The 27,796-nt window shown below is 37.7% G+C and overlaps 2 protein-coding genes and 1 long non-coding RNA gene across 3 annotated transcripts in view; all 3 read left to right on the forward strand.

Moving 5' to 3' along the window:
* The window catches only part of LOC125184517 (E3 SUMO-protein ligase RanBP2-like), a 34,306-nt gene extending 31,300 nt beyond the window's left edge, over window positions 1-3,006 (forward strand). The window contains exon 30 of the mRNA XM_066990457.1: window positions 2,983-3,006. Coding sequence (XP_066846558.1) covers window positions 2,983-2,991 — 9 coding nt within the window. The 3' untranslated portion in view covers window positions 2,992-3,006. The remainder of the gene's footprint in view (window positions 1-2,982) is intronic.
* A 1,361-nt stretch (window positions 3,007-4,367) lies between these two features.
* LOC136789670 (cytotardin-like) lies at window positions 4,368-21,928 on the forward strand (the record flags this gene model as incomplete). The annotated part of the gene is made up of 11 exons (XM_066990190.1): window positions 4,368-4,388; window positions 5,333-5,450; window positions 5,686-5,754; window positions 7,048-7,232; window positions 8,203-8,361; window positions 10,577-10,696; window positions 12,029-12,106; window positions 16,307-16,426; window positions 17,750-17,827; window positions 17,907-18,017; window positions 21,782-21,928. Coding segments are annotated over 11 exons (1,206 nt in total), but the record flags the coding sequence as incomplete, so codon positions are not given.
* Window positions 21,929-23,285: 1,357 nt separating this feature from the next.
* LOC136789711 (uncharacterized) lies at window positions 23,286-27,357 on the forward strand. The gene is made up of 3 exons (XR_010828633.1): window positions 23,286-23,303; window positions 23,383-23,493; window positions 27,233-27,357. It is a non-coding gene; the product is annotated as an uncharacterized lncRNA (long non-coding RNA).
* Window positions 27,358-27,796: the final 439 nt, after the last annotated feature.

Below are 27,796 nucleotides of genomic sequence, written 5' to 3' on the forward strand. Positions count from 1 at the left end.
AGTAAGCCGCTCCTGTGCTCTCCCGTGTTTCAGTTCCACAAAACGGGAGGAGGAGTCGGCGTTGTTCCCCTTAACCACGCTCCGCCCGCCGCGGCCCCTCAGCCCAGCGGCCCCGGCCCCAACGGGCGCCGCCAGCGCCGCCTCCTGCGCCTGCGCGCAGGGCCGCAGTGAGGGCGGGCGCAGCCGTGGCGAGGCCCGGGGATCCGGGGCGGGCGTTGAGAGGGCCGGGGGAAAAGGCAGCGGGAAGCCGGTCCTCTGCCTGCCCCGAGGGGCTGCGGCCGCCGTGGAGCCGCGTGGTGGAACGGGCGGGTGGGATCCAGAACCCTGGGGTCTCATCCTGGTCTGAACTTGTTCTTTCCCCAGCAATCTGCCGTCCCAGGTTGTAAGCATCCCCAAAATGCAGCCTGAGCGGCTTGGTGCTTCGTTTTTGCTTAAAACTCATAAAACTCATCTGCCGGTTGGGTGTAGTAACACTTGGATCGTCTTAGAAGTTTTAAGTCATGTATGAAGCATATGCATAACTCATTTCTTTCCTATCTCCTGCTGCTACAGCAATTGCTGCCGTTAAAACGTGCTGGCAGTGTTAGTGAGTTTTCTGAAGCCTAGTGGTCAGGCTTTTTCAAGGAGCAGGAAACTTTCATATCTAGCCAAGCAAAGAATCAAGCCCGTAGTTCATAAGAGACTGCCACAGGGACCAGACCAATTTACGATGGCTATCATTTCCCTTGCAATGTTACATGTTAATGTAAAGCACCAGAGAAGGCAAGGTCCATTGCACCAGTATGAATAAATGAAGTGGATTATGATTCTTCAGTTTCCATTAGTACTGACACAAGCATTTATGGCTCTGCATGGTGGATTAGGAAATTGATCTGTCCATAGTCTAGCAACAAAGACCCCTCCCATGTTTGTGTTTCAAAAGCCTTTGACACTCTATAGGAAGACACTTTAATTTTGTCTTTTATCTGAGACAAGTGTTAGGGTTGTTCTCTTGCACTGGTGTTCCATGGGTCAAATGCTTGCAGTGTGCTCAGAGGATAGACAGACAGTAAGCATCCAAACTCGTGCTGCGAGGGAAGTTGTATCTTGTAAAAACACCCACAAGCAATCAGAGATTGAGAGAGACAGCAAGCTGGATTTGGGCTAGACACATAGTTGGGTTGGGGGTTCAGATGGGTCCTGGGAATCATTAAATGAATTCAGATTTTTTTTTTCTGAAAAGTCGAACCTCCTCAGTATCTTGCCATTTTAATGATTGCTGTCTAGGATCGGGAGCCCTCCCAAACGTGAGGTGAAGATTTCTGTTCTTTAACAGCTAAAATCTGGATGTATCTGGCCTTACTTCCTCCAGAACAACTTGTCCTGTTTCCTTTTAATAGAACTCAGGTAGCATTTGGTGGTGCTGTTGATGCTGTGTTCTTCCTGAGAAACATTCTCCTTTAAGTTACAGAATTGTCTTTCTGGAACAACAAGTAGTTTTCAAAACTGATCTTTAGAAAGCTATTGCTGAGACTTTAAAGTGTAAGGCTTGCATGAGAGAAAATGCTAGATTGGTTTCTCCAAAGCTTTTTGTTACTTTGTTATAAAGCAGTATTTAAGAAAATATTGTAGTTAATTGCTTTTAAAGGATAGCAGAGAGAGGCAGTGAAATACAACTAAGATGATGAAAACTGCTTCAAGTCTGATCTCTTCTAATGTATGCTTAACTGATTTTGCATATAATCTAACAGTATCACAGATTTCTAGGTTGGAAGAGACCTCAAGATCATCGAGTCCAACCTCCGAACCCTTCTGTCATTCTTTTTTTTTTCAGTATGTGACTACAAGTTAAAAGGAAAAAGTAGAGCTAGAAACATTGATATGAAAAGCCTAGATGTGAGGATAGATGGAGCTGTTTACATGATTATCTAATTCTGTTTTTATGCCCTTATTTTGTGTCACCCTCATCACTGTATCTGATGGTATCTCAAATGTTTTTACATGTAACACTATCAGTATTGCCTTATCAGTCTGTGAGGAATACATTTGCTTCTTTAGAAGTTGGACTCGATGATCCTTCTTGGTCCCTACCAACTCGGATATTCTATGATGTTTATATGAATGGTTGTCATTGACATGTATATGCTGCAGAAAAAAAAAAAAAACACTTCCATTTTCAGTGGTACAATTTATAATAAGAGTTCTGTAACAAGGCATTTTAGCTGCTAAATAAGCAAGTCGTGACATACATTGTCACTGAAAATCCTGGTTATGCTAAATGTCTTTGTGCTTTCTTGTACGATAACCTTTCAGGACCAACGCAAAAGAAATATCAAGGTGAAGGCTCCAAAATATACGATGGTAATACCAAACAATGGTGCTTGGATGTCTTTTTCGAGATAAATGCGCACTAAAACTGTATTATTCCTAAGTTTATTTTAAGTACTTTTATTTTTTCATTTTAAATAAGTAGACACTCTTGAACGGGGATTTCTGATATTTGGGAGCCAGCTTGGGAATATTAACTACTGCATGAGGAACACAAAGAATGCTTGAAGAAATGTCTCCCGGCCTTTCTGTGTTTAAGTCTTGCTTGAAGTAGTTGGTAGCAGTCCTTCTCATATTGCATACATTTGACTTTAATTTAAAGATATGTATCTAAAATTTAGAATGTCTTTGGGTTTCTTGGGAAATGCGTGTTGCTACTGCATATGGACAGCAGGGAAAAACAGTGTATTATTAGACTTCACTTACAGATAAATTAGTATATGAAGGCAAGCTGTGAAACTTCAGAAAGACAAATTTGGTCTGAAAACTAAATAATACTTCCATCGGTTTAAGCTATTACAATAATTTATTCATTTGTCAGATCATTTCAGCATTTTTTGATTCCTGTAATATACGTGACTACGTGACAAGCATTTCTAATAAGTCCTTGATGATTTCTCAATGTCAGCTTCTCAAATGCAAAATATAATTATTGTTATTTTATATATTCTGCAGATGACATAGGCAGCTTACTGGAAAAGACAGCTATGTCTTTATCCAAATGTTTTGATTATTCAAAGTCAGAATTCACTGGAAGTGGAAGAGGTCTAGGAATAGAAGACAAGACCATTAATTGTTCTGGAACTGATGCATTTCAAAATACAGGTATGTGTGTGGAAACAGGTAATAAATACTGAGTTTCAAATATTGTGCAAAGTACAACACGCAATTTTATTAGTTTCTATTAAATGCATTTCTGTTCAGTTTAGAAATATAATAATCAGTTAAAATATACTTTTAACATAGAGGTTTAACCTTTCCTTTAATATGTTTTGTTCCTTTAGAATGTTTAGGAGGTCCAGACATACTTAATGCAATTATAACATACGTTTTAAAAAGAAATATTAAACGCTTATGCAATTGATTGCCAGATGATTCTATAATATAAATGAAAAAACTGGTTTGTTTTTTTTTTAAGTAGCTAGCTGCATTAACAGGTATTATAAGTCTGTAAATCAGATGTCATTTGTCAGTTTAAGTATTGAAAACTGGCCGCGGGTGGAGAGAAGGGGTGAGCTGTTGTTCAGCTAACTCAGGGAAGTCTAAACATCGTGAAGATGACCAGCTACCATTAATTCACTGCAAATGTTTGAAAGTGCTGCCACGACTGGAGCAGACTGTGAATCAGTGTAGCTGTGTCTCTTATGGAAAGTTTTAGCCTTAGAAGAATACTTGCTAAATTCCCTTGAAAGTGGGTATGGAAGTGGAGACAGACAGCCAACTAACCCTAATAATAAGAGTAATAATACAAGTGCAGAAGACAGAATTTGCTTGCTTTCATGCTAATGGTTATTTTGGAAGTGCCTCTAACTTTAGTGTTGCATAAGTGGGTATCTGGATAGATACTGTAACAAAGGAGGTCTGTTTTTTGAGGATGTGTGGTTCTATGTGCTAGAAAGAGGTGGTAGATATTGGGCTATCAGAAATATAAGTAAATGTTGAAGGAAGCTAGCAGTAGTGGCAGTTGCAAGATTGAACTTCACATCGTTGCATGGAAACTCTGATAGCAATAGAAAACCAGGTATTGCAAAATGACAATTCTTTAGCCACCCTGAGCGGAATTACCCTTCCACTCTTTCAATAATGATGCTATTTGAAAAGTTCCTGAAGTCGTACTTTACGTTGTCCCGTGTATCACGGTGTTATTTGATAACATAGTTGCCCAAAATTACCTCAGTAGTCAGCTGCCTTACCAGCTCTTTTCTATTAATTTTTATTCTTTGCAGGAGACATCACAGGCAAAACTGACTTGAAAACTGAAGGAGAATGTGTTACTGCTCAGGAAAAGAAAACAGCTCCTGAGGAGAAGGCTAAAGGAGAAACTCTGATGGTTCCTTCTCCATCTGTGTCTGGTGCTAGTGGTAATACTAAGGGTGATAATCCAGAAGACTCTCAGACAGAAATTAAAATTGAAAACACTGAAGTATGAACTAAATTTCTATACAACTTTTTGTCATTGAATTTGTAGAAGTATTTTCACACTCGTAAGACCTGATACTTTTCGCTTTGTGGGGAATAAAACATGTATTGGGGAAAAGTTATTTGAATCCTCTGACTGTGCCTCAAGTCTTTGACACTGGAACTGAGGTTCAGATCTGAAGTTTCTCGGGGAGAGAAAGGAGGTGCAGCTGTTTTCCTAATATAAACAGCTTTGGCTAGTAATGTCCCTCTGAACATGTATGCAAGAATTAATTGATTTCAGAGAGATTTCAAAGAGAAATTGTATCTTTGTGGAAGCATACTGCTTCAGAGGTACTTGGGTCTCTTGTAAAGTTAGTGTCCAATGTGTGGTAAGCGTCAGGAAAGAAATTAAGAAAACTGTCAGAAAGCTTCCAATAACAATTTTTTTCCCTAGCTGTTTACAACTTTTTTTTAATGCGAATTGAGGTGGCCATCTTTAATTTCATCTAGTGTGGGCCCCTGGTTTCTAGTTGTTTCCAGATTGAACCCACCTTAATTTCAGTAGAATTTGTTGCCACCTATGTTGTCTCTAGGAGGCATAGTTGCATAGATGCACAGCTTGTTTTTGTCCAGAGTTTCCTGAAAATATCCGTTGAACGGAGTAATGAGCAGTTCTGAAGCATTAGAAGGGCTGTAGCGGAGTGGGAGTCAGGGAACTTAATATGGTGCCTATTTCGTGGCGTCTTCAGTACTGCTGTTGTAGTTAAAGAAACTGATAGCACTGTGGGGGGGGGGGAGAGTTCTTCATTATGACTGTCCTTACTGTCCTGACTTAAAGTGGTTTGAATATTAGGTTCCTTCTTGCTTATTTTTTTTTTATTGCTTTACTCCTTATTAATCTCAGGAGAATGACGTCACCAGTTCTACTGATATAGTGCCTACAACTAAAGGAGAACCAACTGAATCAGCTGATGAGGCTATAGCGCACGTGCGGTCAGCTGAAGAGCCAGATTCCAGCACAGGCAATGTTCATGTATTGCAGGCTTGAGATGTCTTTTTTTTTCAATATAATTACTGTCATTCTGAGAAGTGATGTGCAAACTTTAAATATACGGGAAGGGAAGAATATTGTAGAGACTTCTGCAGTTTATTCTTGTTGACTACATGACATTAGAAATGTTTTCCCTAAAGGACTAGAAAAACATTTGACTTTCCCATCCTGTTTGATAGAAAACCAAATCTTCTCACTTTGTTTAGGCACTGCTTCAGACTTGTTTGCGTATCAGGCGTCCAAATACTCCGGAAACTTGGCTTTCAACTTAGTCGGTAAGTTAAGCCTCTGAGACAGATATTGAACAGGACTTCTGCTTCATACAAAATACCTTTGTGCACCAAACTTCTGCATATAGTTTAGATATGTAAATTTTGCGTATTATGTTAATTAGTGTAATTTTTCTTGGGCCATAAACCATAGGACTGTCTCTTGTGGTGGTGTACCACCCCTTAGCCCTGATTACATCATTTCTTATCTGTTAACCTTTTTCCTTTTTCTTGATGCTGCTTCTGGTTGTCTGCCCTTTTCTCTTCCTCAGTTGCCTGCCATCCACAACCTATCCTTAACTACTTTTTCCCCATTGCCCTGAGTTTTCACAGAATCACAGAAAGGTTGAGATTGAAAGGGACCTCAAGAGGTCATCTTGTCCAAACAAGAGGTCATCTTGTCCAAACAAGAGGTCATCTTGTCCAAACAAGAGGTCACCTTGTCCAAACTGCTCAAGCATCCTAGACACAGTTGCCCAGGATTGTGTCTGGATGTTTCTGATTTTTTTTGTACCCAAATTTCTATTTCTGCTATCATCACCGAAGTAATCTTTGCCTTATGTGGTACCAGTATGCAGTTGGGCTTACAACATTTCATTCCCTAGAAGATCCCAATACTTCCCTTCAGTTATCTGACAATTTTGGTTATTTAACTGTTTGTGAAATCTAGGGGAATGGCTTTAAACTGTAAGAGGGTAGGTTTAGATTAGACATACAGAAGAAATTCTTGACTCAGAGGATGGTGAGGCACTGGCATAGGTTTCTCAGAGAAGCTGTGGGTGCCCCATCCCCGGAAGTGTTTAAGGCCAGGCTGGGTGGGGCTTTGAGCAACCTGGTCTGGTGGGAGGTGTCCCTGCCCATGGCAGGGGGTTTGGAACTGGGTGGTGGTTAAGGTCCCTTCCAACCCAAACCATCTTGTGATTCTTTGTCTAGCAATTTCTCATGCCATGTCCAGTAGTTTTTTAAGTCCCATTCAGTTAGCTTAAATCAATTGACTGGCCTAATTGGCTTAGGTCAGGGTCTAGTCAGCAGTTAATCACTTTCCTGAAGCCATAACAAAAAGGAAACTTTGGCTACATCATGTTTCAGTCTGTGCATAGATTGAGTCAAAAAAAAGTCATGGAACAAAACTTTGAGCATTTCTCCTTAATTCTTTAGGAGATTTTTCATTTCAATATTTCTTGCTCTATACTGGTCACTGTAAATGCTTAAAATACATGTTCACTGTTTTGGATCAGCAGTCTTTATTTATTTAAGACGATATTTTTAATGTAAAGTGTGTTCTTTCTCTCTCTGTAGATAACACCTTACCATCCTCTTTGGCTGAAAGTGCACAAGAAAATGGTGAACAGAATATTACTGGTGGTTTGGTAGGGAAGACTGAGAGTGGAACTGAAGCTCAAGAATTCAATAGGCAAGACCTAATACTACCTCACATCAGTCAAATTTATAACGAATTGTGTGTCACCTATCAGGAGTTCCAGGTAGGAACTGTAATGGCCTCAGACATTTTGTAATGCTCAGTAATGTTACAAAGATTCTGACTTTTGACAGAGAATTCAGAAATTACTAACTATATCACTGTCATCATCCACCTCTTCCCCTAAATTAGTTCACTGATTTGATAATGATGCCCTGACTTGGGTAGGGGTTAGATCAGATCAGATATTTGCTCTGCTTCAGGGAGTTTGAATGCAGTGCTATTACTCCAAGAGTTGTGTTTTGTGATGCAGTGTGGGCATGGAGAGAAACACCTGCAACCACTGCTTCTCCTGACAGCACCTGAAACTATTCTCTTCACTCTGGGCATTCAAGAGTGCTTGCCCTCTTGACCTTCTGTGAAGACCATCCCTTCTGCCTTTCCTTTTCTGCTGCTGATGACTCCCAACAGTTTATCCACCAGCAGGCTTGGGCCACTAACTAAAGAGTTCCCAAGCCTGCATTGGTTTTATTCTGTAACAGCTTCTGTGCTTTTGCTAGATTTCCTGCTGGGACTGTCTTTTGTACCATACGAGATCAAAACAATTGTGTGTATCTTTTTTCTCACCACTTTCCTGGGGGTGCTTCCCACTAACTGAAGAAACAATATAGTAATCTAGTGTTTAGGGCACTGGACTATTTTTTGTCTTACAGATAATAGCATTATCCAAAAGTTTTGGAAGCAAAATCCTACTTTTAGTTGTCTAAGCTATTGCTCGAACAGCCATGCAGAGTTGAATTTTGTATTTTGGAAGGCCAAGCAGTCCTGCCACAAATCAAAGTAGTTTGTGTTAGCGTTTGAGGAAGCTGAATGTAGATGGCCATTAAGATACTTATAATTAGTCAGCTATTGTGTAACACTACAATTAAAAACAAAACCTAAGCATATCTGCAGAGGAAAGAATTCTAGTTCACTATAAATCGATAATTTCATATGTTTTGAAGCCGTTTCAACATTTTTTTTCCTTGGCATAGAGAGAGCGTTCAGCACAGGAGCAATATGCACTGGAACTTCAGAGACGAGAATATTTTCTAGTTCAGCGAGAAACATTGCTTGACAGACGTGAAGCAGCTTTGGCTGCAATAAAACATGCTGAGAAAGAAGTTCAGGCAAGATTTGGAATTATAAATAAGGTACAATAACTTATGTAATGATTCTTATTGCTCCCCATATATTTTAACTTGCTTGTAGTTTTCTTAAGTCATCACGTGTTTGCTGGATATAATGCTTATTTCTTTAAAGCGTTTGAAACCCCAAAATGAAAGATGGAGAATAAAAAGTAACAAACTGTTGTTAGGGTGTTTGGTGTGGTTTCCAGTTCAAAATGGTGCATTTAATTGTGGGATGTGTAGGTACATTTTCCTGTTAAAATCTGGAAATTAAGATAATTTGTTTCTAAATCTGCAAAAATTATATGACCTTTATTAGAGAAAAAAATTGTGATGAATCTCTAATTGTATGTAACTTAAATGATTATATTTGCATCAGCTCTTTCTGAAGTAGATTTTCTTGGGAAGGCTTTAAGACACATTGAGATTTTATGACATAATAAATTGCAAAGAGTATTTCTGGAAAAAAAAAACACTCGAAGTTCAACCGAACGTGGGGGCTGTGGCAAGAAATGAAATGGTATGATTTTGGTGTAAGAGGAGGTAATTATTGACACCGTTCTTGCAGGGACTTGCTATTGAATGTAGCTCTTGTAAAAAGTTTTGGTTGTTATTCTGAAGGTTGCCAAGAGAAGTGCTTTAATATATGTACTCTGCGTCTAAACCATAAGATCAGAATATAAATTCCTTTGAGGTGTGCATATGAACCTTTCCCACAAGCCATTGAGGGAGTATGTAGATACAGGAAAAAAAGGGAGAAAGGTGTCAGGGGAGCAGGACCTCAACTTTCAATAGGGAAGGAATGTGTTAAGATAGATGGTTCAAATCCGTAAAAGTGATTTTAAAGATGTCTTTAGAAAAAACACAAGTGGCTTTAAAAGTGTCACACAGGTTAGAGAAGTGTTGAAAAGCCAGGAGCAGTTAGTGGTTATCTGTAAAAACTTGTGGAGGTCAAGTGGAGTCAACTAGAAAAATCTGATGCCGTTCTTTTCAAATGGGAAAGAGTTACACAGCCATCAACTTAATGTTGGTTCTCAGCTAAATAAATAAATATATGTCCTGGCAAGCTATGAACAAACCATGCGAAGTGCCATGCCAAAAACACTGCAGTAAATGGCAACGAGCTTGTGTTAATCCTAAATTGTCAAATCAGTGTGATTTCCATTAGGACAAGGTAACAGGCATGGCTAGTAGAGGAGTACTAGTTATATGTATGTCTAGACTTTGCTGTATTGTTTCTGGTACAGTTTTACGTGGCGTTTTCATAATCATATTAGAAAAGTATGACAGCTGAAATAAGGTTGGTGGTAAGGTGTAGTGAGACAGTGTTTCACAGCTGAAGGAATGTACATAGTAGATTCTGGAATAGTCTCTTTTGGGTCCAGTATTGGGTGTTTTCAGTGAGAAGTGTGATGGTGAGAAAGAGCACGCTTGTTAAACTTGAAGCGAATAGCAAGCGAGGGAGAATTTCAAGCATGCTGAAAAAGAAGGTTAGGATTAAAATTGATCTTGACAAATTGAAGAGGTGGTAGGTCTGAGAAAAGCGCAATGCTTCAGAGGCAAGAGTGTGCAGTATTGCATTTGAACAGAAATATCATCTGTACACATGCAGGGTGATGAACAAATGCAGGGACACGTGAACATGCCAATCTTTGGCTACATAAAAGGCTGCCACAAAGAGAAAGAAAGTAATCTTTTTTTTTTCCATGTCTGTGATAGAAGTAGTGGCAGGGTAAGTATGAGGAAAAACTAGATTAAAACAAAAGCAGTCAACCACTGGGTCAGAGAGGTCAGTAAGACTGGTGCTTCCAGTATTTGCAGGTCTTCAGAACAGACTAGACAAACATTTGGCAGGAATGAAGTGATACAGTTGATTATGATATGGATGGTACCCGATTTAATAATGGAATTGGATGGTTTAGACATCCTGGCACCACCTACAGCAACCCAGTGGCCTGTGCAATTATTGCCAAATCCCTGAAGCACTGTGAAATTATCGTCAAAACCCCGAATATGCAAGCCCTATGGCTCCCATTTTTCTTTCTGTTTCTTCTTACTACGTGGTGTGGATGTTGCTTTCTTCACTACTGGTTGTATGTGCAGATTGGACCATGCAGAATTACAAATTTGATCTTTGGAAGTTTGTCCTATTATTTTAACAGGAAAATGGAACTTAGTTGAGAATTATTTCTAAAATACGCTCTTGTTAATCATGCTTTAACATTTGATATTTCTATAGCAACATGATACCGAAATGAACCGAATGAAAGAAACCTTGAGAGGAGTGGCTGAGGAAAATAGTAGACTGAAGTCATCATTTAACTCTGTGATGGATGAGAATGATTCCCTAAAAAAACAGGCAAGATTAATTATTTCCTGTTATTAGTAGCTTTAGAAGTTACAGTCAACTATTTTAAACGTTTGAACAAGTTGTTTGCAAAATTGCTGATTTTGTTTCTGTAAGACAAGAATTGTGTGAATGGTTGTAATTACTTTCTGCTTCATTTTCTAGCACGTGAAATTTAGTCTCTCAGATCTTTTCCAGTATTAAAGAAATTAGAGTTAGTCCCCTGACCCTGTAGCAACAGGTGATTTTAGGAAAGACTAACCATATCCTTTGAAGCAAACTGAGATTGGATAGAGAGAAAGTATTTTATAATGGAAGCCACCCTGTGCTGAATTGCTCTGCTGATTCTATTAAATAAAAAGTAGTATGTGTATTTCTAATTCCATGATTACTCAGTATCTTCAGTTATTTTTGAAAGTGTTAATTAAAGGAATATTTTCTCTGTTCTTAAAGACACGCTGAGACAGTGGTTCACAATAATACAGAGTTAAAGTTTTCTTCTCACTTGACTTAAATCTGACCTAAATGCTGACAGGCAAATTGCTACGTAAACTCTTTTGACCATTGCTCCTTCAGTGAATTGCAGTTCTGATGCTCTTGAGTCTGATGAAAATCATCTGCTTCCTAGTCTCAGTAAAATCTTTGTCCTTCTCTTTTGTGCAAACTGAAGTATTCACAGAGGACTTACATGATGATCGGGATGTTTGTTGTATCCATAGAGTACGTTACTTATATTTAAATGGAGGTTATAGTTTGCCTCGTATTCTTTTCTCACAGAGCATGGTCAGTAACAGTGTCATTCTTTCGAGAAGAAAACTTTCACCCTCTCTATTTCCAAGGCCATTAGACCATTCTTGAAACATGCACTCCATTTTTTGTGTCATTTCTTTATGAGAAGTAATCAAATACGTAGTGCCTATATCCCTAAAGAGGTATTGTGCTTATTCTTCCCCTGTAAGCGGAAAGGTTGGGCCGCAAGTCAACAAAGAGCCACGACTATTTTATTTATCCAGGCAGAGGTTGCCTGGAGAGGTTGAGGAGTCCCCGTCCTTGAAGATCTTCACAAGCTGCCTGGACGTGGTCCTGGGCAGCCTGCTCTGGGTGGCCCTGTTTAAACAAGATGGTTGGACCAGATGGTCTCCAGAGGTCCCTTCCCACCTCGGCCATCCCGTGATTTGTTGAGGAAGTGGACAGTGATTTTGTTTCTATCACTGTCCATGCTGAGAAGAAAAAAATTGAACTTTTAATCATTTAGCAATCACATCAAATGATTTCAGTGTGATGGTTAAGTCAAAAAGTGAGTTTTGAATCTACAGCTATTTGAATGGTTTTTGATTCTTTCAGTTAAGTGACGCGAACGAACAGAACAAGAAGTTAGATGATGGAGCAAGAAGCATGCAAGCTCAGTTAGATAATTTAAAGGTAAGGTTTCTTCTTACAGGTACCTTCTTCTGTTATAGTTATGCAAGCCTTATAAAGCATTGTGTAATGTAGTTTGGAGAAATTGAGAATCTTGATTCAAATTTTTTCTCGCAAAACCTTTCACTTGTAATTCTGCTGTCCCTGACTGTTTTGAAAGTTTATGGTCAGTTTCAAGCCACCTTGCTCCTGCTCCATCCCAAGCTGAGCAAGCCTTTCCTAGGCTTGGTTAACTCTAAAGGTTCGGCCTTTTCAATGGAAGTAGTTGAGCAGTCCGCTTGGAGCCTATCTGTAGCATTTTTCTTTGTTGATGAGATCGTTTCTATATTTACCACTAAAGTCCTTTTTGCAGCATGATAACAGTCTGAGAGCGAGGCTTAAGAAAATGTAGCGGATGGCTGAATTGTTAGTGCAAAAGACAGCACTTCTGAACAAGGCGCTATTTTCACATAGAAGATTCTCACAGTTTCTGAGAAAAGGAACGTTATTTTCTGAAAACATTTGTTTTATACTCAGCTTCAAAGCCTCAGTGTTGTTTTTTTTTCAGAATCTGCTGGCATATATTTAATTATATTACAAATTTCCAGTGAGGGGGAGAAAAGACACATTCCTTGGTTTCTTTTTCAAGACGCACAGGTTTTTGACTGTTACAAGTAATTGTCATTTCAGTTTTCCTTTGTTGCTGTTTTTTGTCTGTTTTTGCTTATAATTTAATGGTATGTCCTGGTATTAAATTATATTATTAAATTATGTTATAAAATATTATATTAAAAGATAACTATGTTGAGTTTCACAAGGTTTGTTTTTTTTTTCCAATTCAATGAAATGTAACAAGTATTGGATACATTCCTGGACATTGCAGGACAGGTGTTTAAGTACAGGTGAACTAAAGCGTCTTAACTATCATCAGTGAATGGTTAGAATATTTGAAAGATTCAAGAAAGAGAGAATTGGGCATGTTTGTGGTTAAAATGGATGCTAAGAAGAAAAGCTAAGTGTAAACAAAAGCTTTGACATTTGTTTTCATTCACAGTTCTTTCCCACATGTGACTTAACTGAGGAATGTACAATTGAGAAGATCTAGGTATTTTCTGGAAAAAAATAAGATCCATAGGCTGTACGCCGTGGCTCCCATTTTCTTTCTATTTCTTCTTAATACGTGGTGTGGATGTTGCTTTCTTCACTACTGGTTGTATGTGCAGATTGGACCATGCAGAATTACAAATTTGATCTTTGGAAGTTTGTCCTGTTATTTTAACAGGAAAATGGAACTTAGTTGAGAATTATTTCTAAAATACGCTCTTGTTAATCATGCTTTAACATTTGATATTTCTATAGCAACCTGGTACCGAAATGAACCGAATGAAAGAAACCTTGAGAGGAGTGGCTGAGGAAAATAGTAAACTGAAGTCATCATTTAAGTCTGTGATGGATGAGAATGATTCCCTAAAAAAACAGGCAAGATTAATTATTTCCTGTTATTAGTAGCTTTAGAAGTTACAGTCAACAATTTTAAACGTTTGAACAAGTTGTTTGCAAAATTGCTGATTTTGTTTCTGTAAGACAAGAATTGTGTGAATGGTTGTAATTACTTTCTGCTTCATTTTCTAGCACGTGAAATTTAGTCTCTCAGATCTTTTCCAGTATTAAAGAAATTAGAGTTAGTCCTCTGACCCTGTAGCAACAGGTGATTTTAGGAAAGACTAACCATATCCTTTGAAGCAAACTGAGATTGGATAGAGAGAAAGTATTTTATAATGAAAGCCACCCTGTGCTGAATTGCTCTGCTGATTCTATTAAATAAAAAGTAGTATGTGTATTTCTAATTCCATGATTACTCAGTATCTTCAGTTATTTTTGAAAGTGTTAATTAAAGGAATATTTTCTCTGTTCTTAAAGACACGCTGAGACAGTGGTTCACAATAATACAGAGTTAAAGTTTTCTTCTCACTTGACTTAAATCTGACCTAAATGCTGACAGGCAAATTGCTACGTAAACTCTTTTGACCATTGCTCCTTCAGTGAATTGCAGTTCTGATGCTCTTGAGTCTGATGAAAATCATCTGCTTCCTAGTCTCAGTAAAATCTTTGTCCTTCTCTTTTGTGCAAACTGAAGTATTCACAGAGGACTTACATGATGATCGGGATGTTTGTTGTATCCATAGAGTACGTTACTTATATTTAAATGGAGGTTATAGTTTGCCTCGTATTCTTTTCTCACAGAGCATGGTCAGTAACAGTGTCATTCTTTCGAGAAGAAAACTTTCACCCTCTCTATTTCCAAGGCCATTAGACCATTCTTGAAACATGCACTCCATTTTTTGTGTCATTTCTTTATGAGGAGTAATCAAATACGTAGTGCCTATATCCCTAAAGAGGTATTGTGCTTATTCTTCCCCTGTAAGCGGAAAGGTTGGGCCGCAAGTCAACAAAGAGCCACGACTATTTTATTTATCCAGGCAGAGGTTGCCTGGAGAGGTTGAGGAGTCCCCGTCCTTGAAGATCTTCACAAGCTGCCTGGACGTGGTCCTGGGCAGCCTGCTCTGGGTGGCCCTGTTTAAACAAGATGGTTGGACCAGATGGTCTCCAGAGGTCCCTTCCCACCTCGGCCATCCCGTGATTTGTTGAGGAAGTGGACAGTGATTTTGTTTCTATCACTGTCCATGCTGAGAAGAAAAAAATTGAACTTTTAATCATTTAGCAATCACATCAAATGATTTCAATGTGATGGTTAAGTCAAAAAGTGAGTTTTGAATCTACAGCTATTTGAATGGTTTTTGATTCTTTCAGTTAAGTGACGCGAACGAACAGAACAAGAAGTTAGATGATCGAGCAAAAAGCATGCAAGCTCAGTTAGATAATTTAAAGGTAAGGTTTCTTCTTACAGGTACCTTCTTCTGTTATAGTTATGCAAGCCTTATAAAGCATTGTGTAATGTAGTTTGGAGAAATTGAGAATCTTAATTCAAATTTTTTCTCGCAAAACCTTTCACTTGTAATTCTGCTGTCCCTGACTGTTTTGAAAGTTTATGGTCAGTTTCAAGCCACCTTGCTCCTGCTCCATCCCAAGCTGAGCAAGCCTTTCCTAGGCTTGGTTAACTCTAAAGGTTCGGCCTTTTCAATGGAAGTAGTTGAGCACTCCGCTTGGAGCCTATCTGTAGCATTTTTCTTTGTTGATGAGATCGTTTCTATATTTACCACTAAAGTCCTTTTTGCAGCATGATAACAGTCTGAGAGCAAGGCTTAAGAAAATGTAGTGGATGGCTGAATTGTTAGTGCAAAAGACAGCACTTCTGAACAAGGCGCTATTTTCACATAGAAGATTCTCACAGTTTCTGAGAAAAGGAACGTTATTTTCTGAAAACATTTGTTTTATACTCAACTTCAAAGCCTCAGTGTTGTTTTTTTTCAGAATCTGCTGGCATATATTTAATTATATTACAAATTTCCAGTGAGGGGGAGAAAAGACACATTCCTTGGTTTCTTTTTCAAGACGCACAGGTTTTTGACTGTTACAAGTAATTGTCATTTCAGTTTTCCTTTGTTGCTGTTTTTTGTCTGTTTTTGCTTATAATTTAATGGTATGTCCTGGTATTAAATTATATTATTAAATTATGTTATAAAATATTATATTAAAAGATAACTATGTTGAGTTTCACAAGGTTTTTTTTTTTTTTCCAATTCAATGAAATGTAACAAGTATTGGATACATTCCTGGACATTGCAGGAAAGGTGTTTAAGTACAGGTGAACTAAAGTGTCTTAACTATCATCAGTGAATGGTTAGAATATTTGAAAGATTCAAGAAAGAGAGAATTGGGCATGTTTGTGGTTAAAATGGATGCTAAGAAGAAAAGCTAAGTGTAAACAAAAGCTTTGACATTTGTTTTCATTCACAGTTCTTTCCCACATGTGACTTAACTGAGGAATGTACAATTGAGAAGATCTAGGTATTTTCTGGAAAAAAAATAAGATCCATAGGCTGTACGCCGTGGCTCCCATTTTCTTTCTATTTCTTCTTACTACGTGGTGTGGATGTTGCTTTCTTCACTACTGGTTGTATGTGCAGATTGGACCATGCAGAATTACAAATTTGATCTTTGGAAGTTTGTCCTGTTATTTTAACAGTAAAATGGAACTTAGTTGAGAATTATTTCTAAAATACGCTCTTGTTAATCATGCTTTAACTTTTGATATTTCTATAGCTATATATGACAGAAATGAACCGAATGAGAGAAACCGTGATAGAAGTGGGTAAGGAAAATAGCACACTGAAGTCATCGTATAACACTGTGATGGATGAGAATGAATCCCTAAAAAAACAGGCAAGATTAATTATTTCCTGTTATTAGTAGCTTTAGAAGTTACAGTCAACAATTTTAAACGTTTGAACAAGTTGTTTGCAAAATTGCTGATTTTGTTTCTGTAAGACAAGAATTGTGTGAATGGTTGTAATTACTTTCTGCTTCATTTTGTAGCACGTGAAATTTAGTCTCTCAGATCTTTTCCAGTATTAAAGAAATTAGAGTTAGTCCCCTGACCCTGTAGCAACAGGTGATTTTAGGAAAGACTAACCATATCCTCTGAAGCAAACTGAGATTGGATAGAGAGAAAGTATTTTATAATGGAAGCCACCCTGTGCTGAATTGCTCTGCTGATTCTATTAAATAAAAAGTAGTATGTGTATTTCTAATTCCATGATTACTCAGTATCTTCAGTTATTTTTGAAAGTGTTAATTAAAGGAATATTTTCTCTGTTCTTAAAGACACGCTGAGACAGTGGTTCACAATAATACAGAGTTAAAGTTTTCTTCTCACTTGACTTAAATCTGACCTAAATGCTGACAGGCAAATTGCTACGTAAACTCTTTTGACCATTGCTCCTTCAGTGAATTGCAGTTCTGATGCTCTTGAGTCTGATGAAAATCATCTGCTTCCTAGTCTCAGTAAAATCTTTGTCCTCCTCTTTTGTGCAAACTGAAGTATTCACAGAGGACTTACATGATGATCGGGATGTTTGTTGTATCCATAGAGTACGTTACTTATATTTAAATGGAGGTTATAGTTTGCCTCGTATTCTTTTCTCACAGAGCATGGTCAGTAACAGTGTCATTCTTTCGAGAAGAAAACTTTCACCCTCTCTATTTCCAAGGCCATTAGACCATTCTTGAAACATGCACTCCATTTTTTGTGTCATTTCTTTATGAGAAGTAATCAAATACGTAGTGCCTATATCCCTAAAGAGGTATTGTGCTTATTCTTCCCCTGTAAGCGGAAAGGTTGGGCCGCAAGTCAACAAAGAGCCACAACTATTTTATTTATCCAGGCAGAGATTGCCTGGAGAGGTTGAGGAGTCCCCGTCCTTGAAGATCTTCACAAGCTGCCTGGACGTGGTCCTGGGCAGCCTGCTCTGGGTGGCCCTGTTTAAACAAGATGGTTGGACCAGATGGTCTCCAGAGGTCCCTTCCCACCTCGGCCATCCCGTGATTTGTTGAGGAAGTGGACAGTGATTTTGTTTCTATCACTGTCCATGCGAGAAGAAAAAAATTGAACTTTTAGCAATCACATCAAATGATTTCAGTGTGATGGTTAAGTCAAAAAGTGAGTTTTGAATCTACAGCTATTTGAATGGTTTTTGATTCTTTCAGTTAAGTGACGCGAAAGAACAGAACAAGAAGTTAGAAGATCGAGCAAGAAGCATGCAAGCTCAGTTAAATGATTCAAAGGTAAGGTTTCTTCTTCCAGGTACCTTCTTCCTTTATAGTTAACAAGTGAAATATAATTCATTGTTACGTTTTATTGTAGCAGAAGCATGCATTGGTAATGACACAGAAGTCTAATGATTCAGGACAAGTGGTGCGCTCACGTAAACGTGGTATGGAGAAAAATGAGACAGGAGCATCAAAAAGTGATAAGGTAAGGACTGGGCAAGGTGAAAGATCTGTTTGAAAGACTTTAGGCAGTAGAACGTTATGTATCTGCTAGAAATTAGAAAATGCTAGAAATTAGAAAAATAAAATAATTTTTATTGATTTTTTTTAGTGAGTTAATTACAGTAGGAATAGGTAGACACTATATTGGGAGAAACAGTCAACTGAAAGAATAAAGTATGTTGCTAAAAATGTCTTTTGAATTTTATATTGTGTATGTACATGTTTTTTGCTTATTTAGCTATGTTTTCTTCTTCCTCTCATGTTATCTCTCAACTATGAATTAAAATTATATTCTGCCTGCACTGTAACTGTTTTCTTCTGCTGTGTCAGAGCAAATCTTAAACTTATCCTGGTTACTGCTACAGTACAACACTGTCCTTTATGAATAAAACCAGCTGAAATGTAGTTAGAGAAGTCAGATAACAAATTTTAATTTGATAAGCCAGAGATGATTGTACTGCTGTTATACTTTGGGGAAATGGTCTTTAATGTGGGAAAGAATAAATGCAGTGTTCATATATAGTTCCAAAAGGATCACCTTGTTTTCCTTAAAATACCTTCTTGCATCACTTAATGAAATACTTTCTGTCTCCATGTTATTCCAGTCAGTAGCAAGTCCTCTGCTAGTACTCTGCCAACATTTCCCGACTGGTAATGACTTTCTCCCGCTAGAGGCTAAACTGAAATGAGAGAGAGATATTCACACCATTCTACTTGATCTATATCAGATGCCTTAAAACTGTACTGTCTCTATATAGCCAACATATTTCTCTGTGTACGTAGGTTTTAGCGTACTTTAGTCGCAAGTGATATATGAGCAGCATCAGTAGTTATAATTCTGAGTGAAGAGAAGAACAGTTGTCTGAAGGTAGATACAAGAAGACCTGTGAAGGTTTTAAAGAGCTGTTTGTGCAGCCTGTCTTCAGGAACCTCTGGATACCTTTCACAGAGTTTTTCTGTACAGTTGTAGTAGAGGGACAGAATGACAATGTCATGAAGTCTTTATTCTTCTAACGGTGCTACTTACACAGTTAAAATTTAGCATAAGTAGATTGTATGAAATAAAGCAAAGGAGTGTATCACATGTATCAAAATGAGGATTTCCACATGCACAGATCATTAAGCCATTGAGGGAGGATGCACAAGCCATTGAGGGAGTATGTAGATACAGGAAAAAAAGGGAGAAAGGTGTCAGGGGAGCAGGACCTCAACTTTCAATAGGGAAGGAATGTGTTAAGATAGATGGTTCAAATCCATAAAAGTGATTTTAAAGATGTCTTTAGAAAAAACACAAGTGGCTTTAAAAGTGTCACACAGGTTAGAGAAGTGTTGAAAAGCCAGGAGCAGTTAGTGGTTATCTGTAAAAACTTGTGGAGGTCAAGTGGAGTCAACTAGAAAAATCTGATGCCGTTCTTTTCAAATGGGAAAGAGTTACACAGCCATCAACTTAATGTTGGTTCTCAGCTAAATAAATAAATATATGTCCTGGCAAGCTATGAACAAACCATGCGAAGTGCCATGCCAAAAACACTGCAGTAAATGGCAACGAGCTTGTGTTAATCCTAAATTGTCAAATCAGTGTGATTTCCATTAGGACAAGGTAACAGGCATGGCTAGTAGAGGAGTACTAGTTATATGTATGTCTAGACTTTGCTGTATTGTTTCTGGTACAGTTTTACGTGGCGTTTTCATAATCATATTAGAAAAGTATGACAGCTGAAATAAGGTTGGTGGTAAGGTGTAGTGAGACAGTGTTTCACAGCTGAAGGAATGTACATAGTAGATTCTGGAATAGTCTCTTTTGGGTCCAGTATTGGGTGTTTTCAGTGAGAAGTGTGATGGTGAGAAAGAGCACGCTTGTTAAACTTGAAGCGAATAGCAAGCGAGGGAGAATTTCAAGCATGCTGAAAAAGAAGGTTAGGATTAAAATTGATCTTGACAAATTGAAGAGGTAGTAGGTCTGAGAAAAGCGCAATGCTTCAGAGGCAAGAGTGTGCAGTATTGCATTTGAACAGAAATATCATCTGTACACATGCAGGGTGATGAACAAATGCAGGGACACGTGAACATGCCAATCTTTGGCTACATAAAAGGCTGCCACAAAGAGAAAGAAAGTAATCTTTTTTTTTTCCATGTCTGTGATAGAAGTAGTGGCAGGGTAAGTATGAGGAAAAACTAGATTAAAACAAAAGCAGTCAACCACTGGGTCAGAGAGGTCAGTAAGACTGGTGCTTCCAGTATTTGCAGGTCTTCAGAACAGACTAGACAAACATTTGGCAGGAATGAAGTGATACAGTTGATTATGATATGGATGGTACCCGATTTAATAATGGAATTGGATGGTTTAGACATCCTGGCACCACCTACAGCAACCCAGTGGCCTGTGAAATTATTGCCAAATCCCTGAAGCACTGTGAAATTATTGTCAAACCCCGAATATGCAAGCCTTATAAAGCATTGTGTAACGTAGTTTGGAGAAATTGAGAATCTTAATTCAAATTTTTTCTCGCAAAACCTTTCACTTGTAATTCTGCTGTCCCTGACTGTTTTGAAAGTTTATGGTCAGTTTCAAGCCACCTTGCTCCTGCTCCATCCCAAGCTGAGCAAGCCTTTCCTAGGCTTGGTTAACTCTAAAGGTTCGGCCTTTTCAATGGAAGTAGTTGAGCAGTCCGCTTGGAGCCTATCTGTAGCATTTTTGTTTGTCGATGAGATCGTTTCTATATTTACCACTAAAGTCCTTTTTGCAGCATGATAACAGTCTGAGAGCGAGGCTTAAGAAAATGTAGTGGATGGCTGAATTGTTAGTGCAAAAGACAGCACTTCTGAACAAGGCGCTATTTTCACATAGAAGATTCTCACAGTTTCTGAGAAAAGGAACGTTATTTTCTGAAAACATTTGTTTTATACTCAACTTCAAAGCCTCAGTGTTGGTTTTTTTTTTCAGAATCTGCTGGCATATATTTAATTATATTACAAATTTCCAGTGAGGGGGAGAAAAGACACATTCCTTGGTTTCTTTTTCAAGACGCACAGGTTTTTGACTGTTACAAGTAATTGTCATTTCAGTTTTCCTTTGTTGCTGTTTTTTGTCTGTTTTTGCTTATAATTTAATGGTATGTCCTGGTATTAAATTATATTATTAAATTATGTTATAAAATATTATATTAAAAGATAACTATGTTGAGTTTCACAAGGTTTTTTTTTTTTTTCCAATTCAATGAAATGTAACAAGTATTGGATACATTCCTGGACATTGCAGGACAGGTGTTTAAGTACAGGTGAACTAAAGCGTCTTAACTATCATCAGTGAATGGTTAGAATATTTGAAAGATTCAAGAAAGAGAGAATTGGGCATGTTTGTGGTTAAAATGGATGCTAAGAAGAAAAGCTAAGTGTAAACAAAAGCTTTGACATTTGTTTTCATTCACAGTTCTTTCCCACATGTGACTTAACTGAGGAATGTACAATTGAGAAGATCTAGGTATTTTCTGGAAAAAAAATAAGATCCATAGGCTGTATGCCGTGGCTCCCATTTTCTTTCTATTTCTTCTTACTACGTGGTGTGGATGTTGCTTTCTTCACTACTGGTTGTATGTGCAGATTGGACCATGCAGAATTACAAATTTGATCTTTGGAAGTTTGTCCTGTTATTTTAACAGGAAAATGGAACTTAGTTGAGAATTATTTCTAAAAGATTATTTCTAAAAGCTCTTGTTAATCATGCTTTAACATTTGATATTTCTATAGCAACCTGATACCGAAATGAACCGAATGAAAGAAACCTTGAGAGGAGTGGCTGAGGAAAATAGTAAACTGAAGTCATCATTTAAGTCTGTGATGGATGAGAATGATTCCCTAAAAAAACAGGCAAGATTAATTATTTCCTGTTATTAGTAGCTTTAGAAGTTACAGTCAACAATTTTAAACGTTTGAACAAGTTGTTTGCAAAATTGCTGATTTTGTTTCTGTAAGACAAGAATTGTGTGAATGGTTGTAATTACTTTCTGCTTCATTTTCTAGCACGTGAAATTTAGTCTCTCAGATTTTTTCCAGTATTAAAGAAATTAGAGTTAGTCCTCTGACCCTGTAGCAACGGGTGATTTTAGGAAAGACTAACCATATCCTCTGAAGCAAACTGAGATTGGATAGAGAGAAAGTATTTTATAATGGAAGCCACCCTGTGCTGAATTGCTCTGCTGATTCTATTAAATAAAAAGTAGTATGTGTATTTCTAATTCCATGATTACTCAGTATCTTCAGTTATTTTTGAAAGTGTTAATTAAAGGAATATTTTCTCTGTTCTTAAAGACACGCTGAGACAGTGGTTCACAATAATACAGAGTTAAAGTTTTCTTCTCACTTGACTTAAATCTGACCTAAATGCTGACAGGCAAATTGCTACGTAAACTCTTTTGACCATTGCTCCTTCAGTGAATTGCAGTTCTGATGCTCTTGAGTCTGATGAAAATCATCTGCTTCCTAGTCTCAGTAAAATCTTTGTCCTCCTCTTTTGTGCAAACTGAAGTATTCACAGAGGACTTACATGATGATCGGGATGTTTGTTGTATCCATAGAGTACGTTACTTATATTTAAATGGAGGTTATAGTTTGCCTCGTATTCTTTTCTCACAGAGCATGGTCAGTAACAGTGTCATTCTTTCGAGAAGAAAACTTTCACCCTCTCTATTTCCAAGGCCATTAGACCATTCTTGAAACATGCACTCCATTTTTTGTGTCATTTCTTTATGAGAAGTAATCAAATATGTAGTGCCTATATCCCTAAAGAGGTATTGTGCTTATTCTTCCCCTGTAAGCGGAAAGGTTGGGCCGCAAGTCAACAAAGAGCCACGACTATTTTATTTATCCAGGCAGAGGTTGCCTGGAGAGGTTGAGGAGTCCCCGTCCTTGAAGATCTTCACAAGCTGCCTGGACGTGGTCCTGGGCAGCCTGCTCTGGGTGGCCCTGTTTAAACAAGATGGTTGGACCAGATGGTCTCCAGAGGTCCCTTCCCACCTCGGCCATCCCGTGATTTGTTGAGGAAGTGGACAGTGATTTTGTTTCTATCACTGTCCATGCTGAGAAGAAAAAAATTGAACTTTTAGCAATCACATCAAATGATTTCAGTGTGATGGTTAAGTCAAAAAGTGAGTTTTGAATCTACAGCTATTTGAATGGTTTTTGATTCTTTCAGTTAAGTGACGCGAAAGAACAGAACAAGAAGTTAGAAGATCGAGCAAGAAGCATGCAAGCTCAGTTAAATGATTCAAAGGTAAGGTTTCTTCTTCCAGGTACCTTCTTCCTTTATAGTTAACAAGTGAAATATAATTCATTGTTACGTTTTATTGTAGCAGAAGCATGCATTGGTAATGACACAGAAGTCTAATGATTCAGGACAAGTGGTGCGCTCACGTAAACGTGGTATGGAGAAAAATGAGACAGGAGCATCAAAAAGTGATAAGGTAAGGACTGGGCAAGGTGAAAGATCTGTTTGAAAGACTTTAGGCAGTAGAACGTTATGTATCTGCTAGAAATTAGAAAATGCTAGAAATTAGAAAAATAAAATAATTTTTATTGATTTTTTTTAGTGAGTTAATTACAGTAGGAATAGGTAGACACTATATTGGGAGAAACAGTCAACTGAAAGAATAAAGTATGTTGCTAAAAATGTCTTTTGAATTTTATATTGTGTATGTATATGTTTTTTGCTTATTTAGCTGTTTTCTTCTTCCTCTCATGTTATCTCTCAACTATGAATTAAAATTATATTCTGCCTGCACTGTAACTGTTTTCTTCCGCTGTGTCAGAGCAAATCTTAAACTTATTCTGGTTACTGCTACAGTACAACACTGTCCTTTATGAATAAAACCAGCTGAAATGTAGTTAGAGAAGTCAGATAACAAATTTTAATTTGATAAGCCAGAGATGATTGTACTGCTGTTATACTTTGGGGAAATGGTCTTTAATGTGGGAAAGAATAAATGCAGTGTTCATATATAGTTCCAAAAGGATCACCTTGTTTTCCTTAAAATACCTTCTTGCATCACTTAATGAAATACTTTCTGTCTCCATGTTATTCCAGTCAGTAGCAAGTCCTCTGCTAGCACTCTGCCAACATTTCCCGACTGGTAATGACTTTCTCCCGCTAGAGGCTAAACTGAAATGAGAGAGAGAGATATTCACACCATTCTACTTGATCTATATCAGATGCCTTAAAACTGTACTGTCTCTATATAGCCAACATATTTCTCTGTGTACGTAGGTTTTAGCGTACTTTAGTCGCAAGTGATATATGAGCAGCATCAGTAGTTATAATTCTGAGTGAAGAGAAGAACAGTTGTCTGAAGGTAGATACAAGAAGACCTGTGAAGGTTTTAAAGAGCTGTTTGTGCAGCCTGTCTTCAGGAACCTCTGGATACCTTTCACAGAGTTTTTCTGTACAGTTGTAGTAGAGGGACAGAATGACAATGTCATGAAGTCTTTATTCTTCTAACGGTGCTACTTACACAGTTAAAATTTAGCATAAGTAGATTGTATGAAATAAAGCAAAGGAGTGTATCACATGTATCAAAATGAGGATTTCCACATGCACAGATCATTAAGCCATTGAGGGAGGATGCACAAGCCATTGAGGGAGTATGTAGATACAGGAAAAAAAGGGAGAAAGGTGTCAGGGGAGCAGGACCTCAACTTTCAATAGGGAAGGAATGTGTTAAGATAGATGGTTCAAATCCATAAAAGTGATTTTAAAGATGTCTTTAGAAAAAACACAAGTGGCTTTAAAAGTGTCACACAGGTTAGAGAAGTGTTGAAAAGCCAGGAGCAGTTAGTGGTTATCTGTAAAAACTTGTGGAGGTCAAGTGGAGTCAACTAGAAAAATCTGATGCCGTTCTTTTCAAATGGGAAAGAGTTACACAGCCATCAACTTAATGTTGGTTCTCAGCTAAATAAATAAATATATGTCCTGGCAAGCTATGAACAAACCATGCGAAGTGCCATGCCAAAAACACTGCAGTAAATGGCAACGAGCTTGTGTTAATCCTAAATTGTCAAATCAGTGTGATTTCCATTAGGACAAGGTAACAGGCATGGCTAGTAGAGGAGTACTAGTTATATGTATGTCTAGACTTTGCTGTATTGTTTCTGGTACAGTTTTACGTGGCGTTTTCATAATCATATTAGAAAAGTATGACAGCTGAAATAAGGTTGGTGGTAAGGTGTAGTGAGACAGTGTTTCACAGCTGAAGGAATGTACATAGTAGATTCTGGAATAGTCTCTTTTGGGTCCAGTATTGGGTGTTTTCAGTGAGAAGTGTGATGGTGAGAAAGAGCACGCTTGTTAAACTTGAAGCGAATAGCAAGCGAGGGAGAATTTCAAGCATGCTGAAAAAGAAGGTTAGGATTAAAATTGATCTTGACAAATTGAAGAGGTAGTAGGTCTGAGAAAAGCGCAATGCTTCAGAGGCAAGAGTGTGCAGTATTGCATTTGAACAGAAATATCATCTGTACACATGCAGGGTGATGAACAAATGCAGGGACACGTGAACATGCCAATCTTTGGCTACATAAAAGGCTGCCACAAAGAGAAAGAAAGTAATCTTTTTTTTTTCCATGTCTGTGATAGAAGTAGTGGCAGGGTAAGTATGAGGAAAAACTAGATTAAAACAAAAGCAGTCAACCACTGGGTCAGAGAGGTCAGTAAGACTGGTGCTTCCAGTATTTGCAGGTCTTCAGAACAGACTAGACAAACATTTGGCAGGAATGAAGTGATACAGTTGATTATGATATGGATGGTACCCGATTTAATAATGGAATTGGATGGTTTAGACATCCTGGCACCACCTACAGCAACCCAGTGGCCTGTGAAATTATTGCCAAATCCCTGAAGCACTGTGAAATTATTGTCAAACCCCGAATATGCAAGCCTTATAAAGCATTGTGTAACGTAGTTTGGAGAAATTGAGAATCTTAACTCAAATTTTTTCTCGCAAAACCTTTCACTTGTAATTCTGCTGTCCCTGACTGTTTTGAAAGTTTATGGTCAGTTTCAAGCCACCTTGCTCCTGCTCCATCCCAAGCTGAGCAAGCCTTTCCTAGGCTTGGTTAACTCTAAAGGTTCGGCCTTTTCAATGGAAGTAGTTGAGCAGTCCGCTTGGAGCCTATCTGTAGCATTTTTGTTTGTCGATGAGATCGTTTCTATATTTACCACTAAAGTCCTTTTTGCAGCATGATAACAGTCTGAGAGCGAGGCTTAAGAAAATGTAGTGGATGGCTGAATTGTTAGTGCAAAAGACAGCACTTCTGAACAAGGCGCTATTTTCACATAGAAGTTTCTCACAGTTTCTGAGAAAAGGAACGTTATTTTCTGAAAACATTTGTTTTATACTCAACTTCAAAGCCTCAGTGTTGTTTTTTTTCAGAATCTGCTGGCATATATTTAATTATATTACAAATTTCCAGTGAGGGGGAGAAAAGACACATTCCTTGGTTTCTTTTTCAAGACGTACAGGTTTTTGACTGTTACAAGTAATTGTCATTTCAGTTTTCCTTTGTTGCTGTTTTGTTTGCTTATAATTTAATGGTATGTCCTGGTATTAAATTATATTATTAAATTATGTTATAAAATATTATATTAAAAGATAACTATGTTGAGTTTCACAAGGTTTTTTTTTTTTCCAATTCAATGAAATGTAACAAGTATTGGATACATTCCTGGACATTGCAGGACAGGTGTTTAAGTACAGGTGAACTAAAGCGTCTTAACTATCAGCAGTGAATGGTTAGAATATTTGAAAGATTCAAGAAAGAGAGAATTGGGCATGTTTGTGGTTAAAATGGATGCTAAGAAGAAAAGCTAAGTGTAAACAAAAGCTTTGACATTTGTTTTCATTCACAGTTCTTTCCCACATGTGACTTAACTGAGGAATGTACAATTGAGAAGATCTAGGTATTTTCTGGAAAAAAATAAGATCCATAGGCTGTACGCCGTGGCTCCCATTTTCTTTCTATTTCTTCTTAATACGTGGTGTGGATGTTGCTTTCTTCACTACTGGTTGTATGTGCAGATTGGACCATGCAGAATTACAAATTTGATCTTTGGAAGTTTGTCCTGTTATTTTAACAGGAAAATGGAACTTAGTTGAGAATTATTTCTAAAATACGCTCTTGTTAATCATGCTTTAACATTTGATATTTCTATAGCAACCTGATACCGAAATGAACCGAATGAAAGAAACCTTGAGAGGAGTGGCTGAGGAAAATAGTAAACTGAAGTCATCATTTAAGTCTGTGATGGATGAGAATGATTCCCTAAAAAAACAGGCAAGATTAATTATTTCCTGTTATTAGTAGCTTTAGAAGTTACAGTCAACAATTTTAAACGTTTGAACAAGTTGTTTGCAAAATTGCTGATTTTGTTTCTGTAAGACAAGAATTGTGTGAATGGTTGTAATTACTTTCTGCTTCATTTTCTAGCACGTGAAATTTAGTCTCTCAGATCTTTTCCAGTATTAAAGAAATTAGAGTTAGTCCCCTGACCCTGTAGCAACAGGTGATTTTAGGAAAGACTAACCATATCCTTTGAAGCAAACTGAGATTGGATAGAGAGAAAGTATTTTATAATGGAAGCTACCCTGTGCTGAATTGCTCTGCTGATTCTATTAAATAAAAAGTAGTATGTGTATTTCTAATTCCATGATTACTTAGTATCTTCAGTTATTTTTGAAAGTGTTAATTAAAGGAATATTTTCTCTGTTCTTAAAGACA

Source organism: Anser cygnoides, chromosome 1 (genome assembly GCF_040182565.1).
Source record: "Anser cygnoides isolate HZ-2024a breed goose chromosome 1, Taihu_goose_T2T_genome, whole genome shotgun sequence".
Taxonomy (NCBI): Eukaryota; Metazoa; Chordata; class Aves; order Anseriformes; family Anatidae; genus Anser; species Anser cygnoides.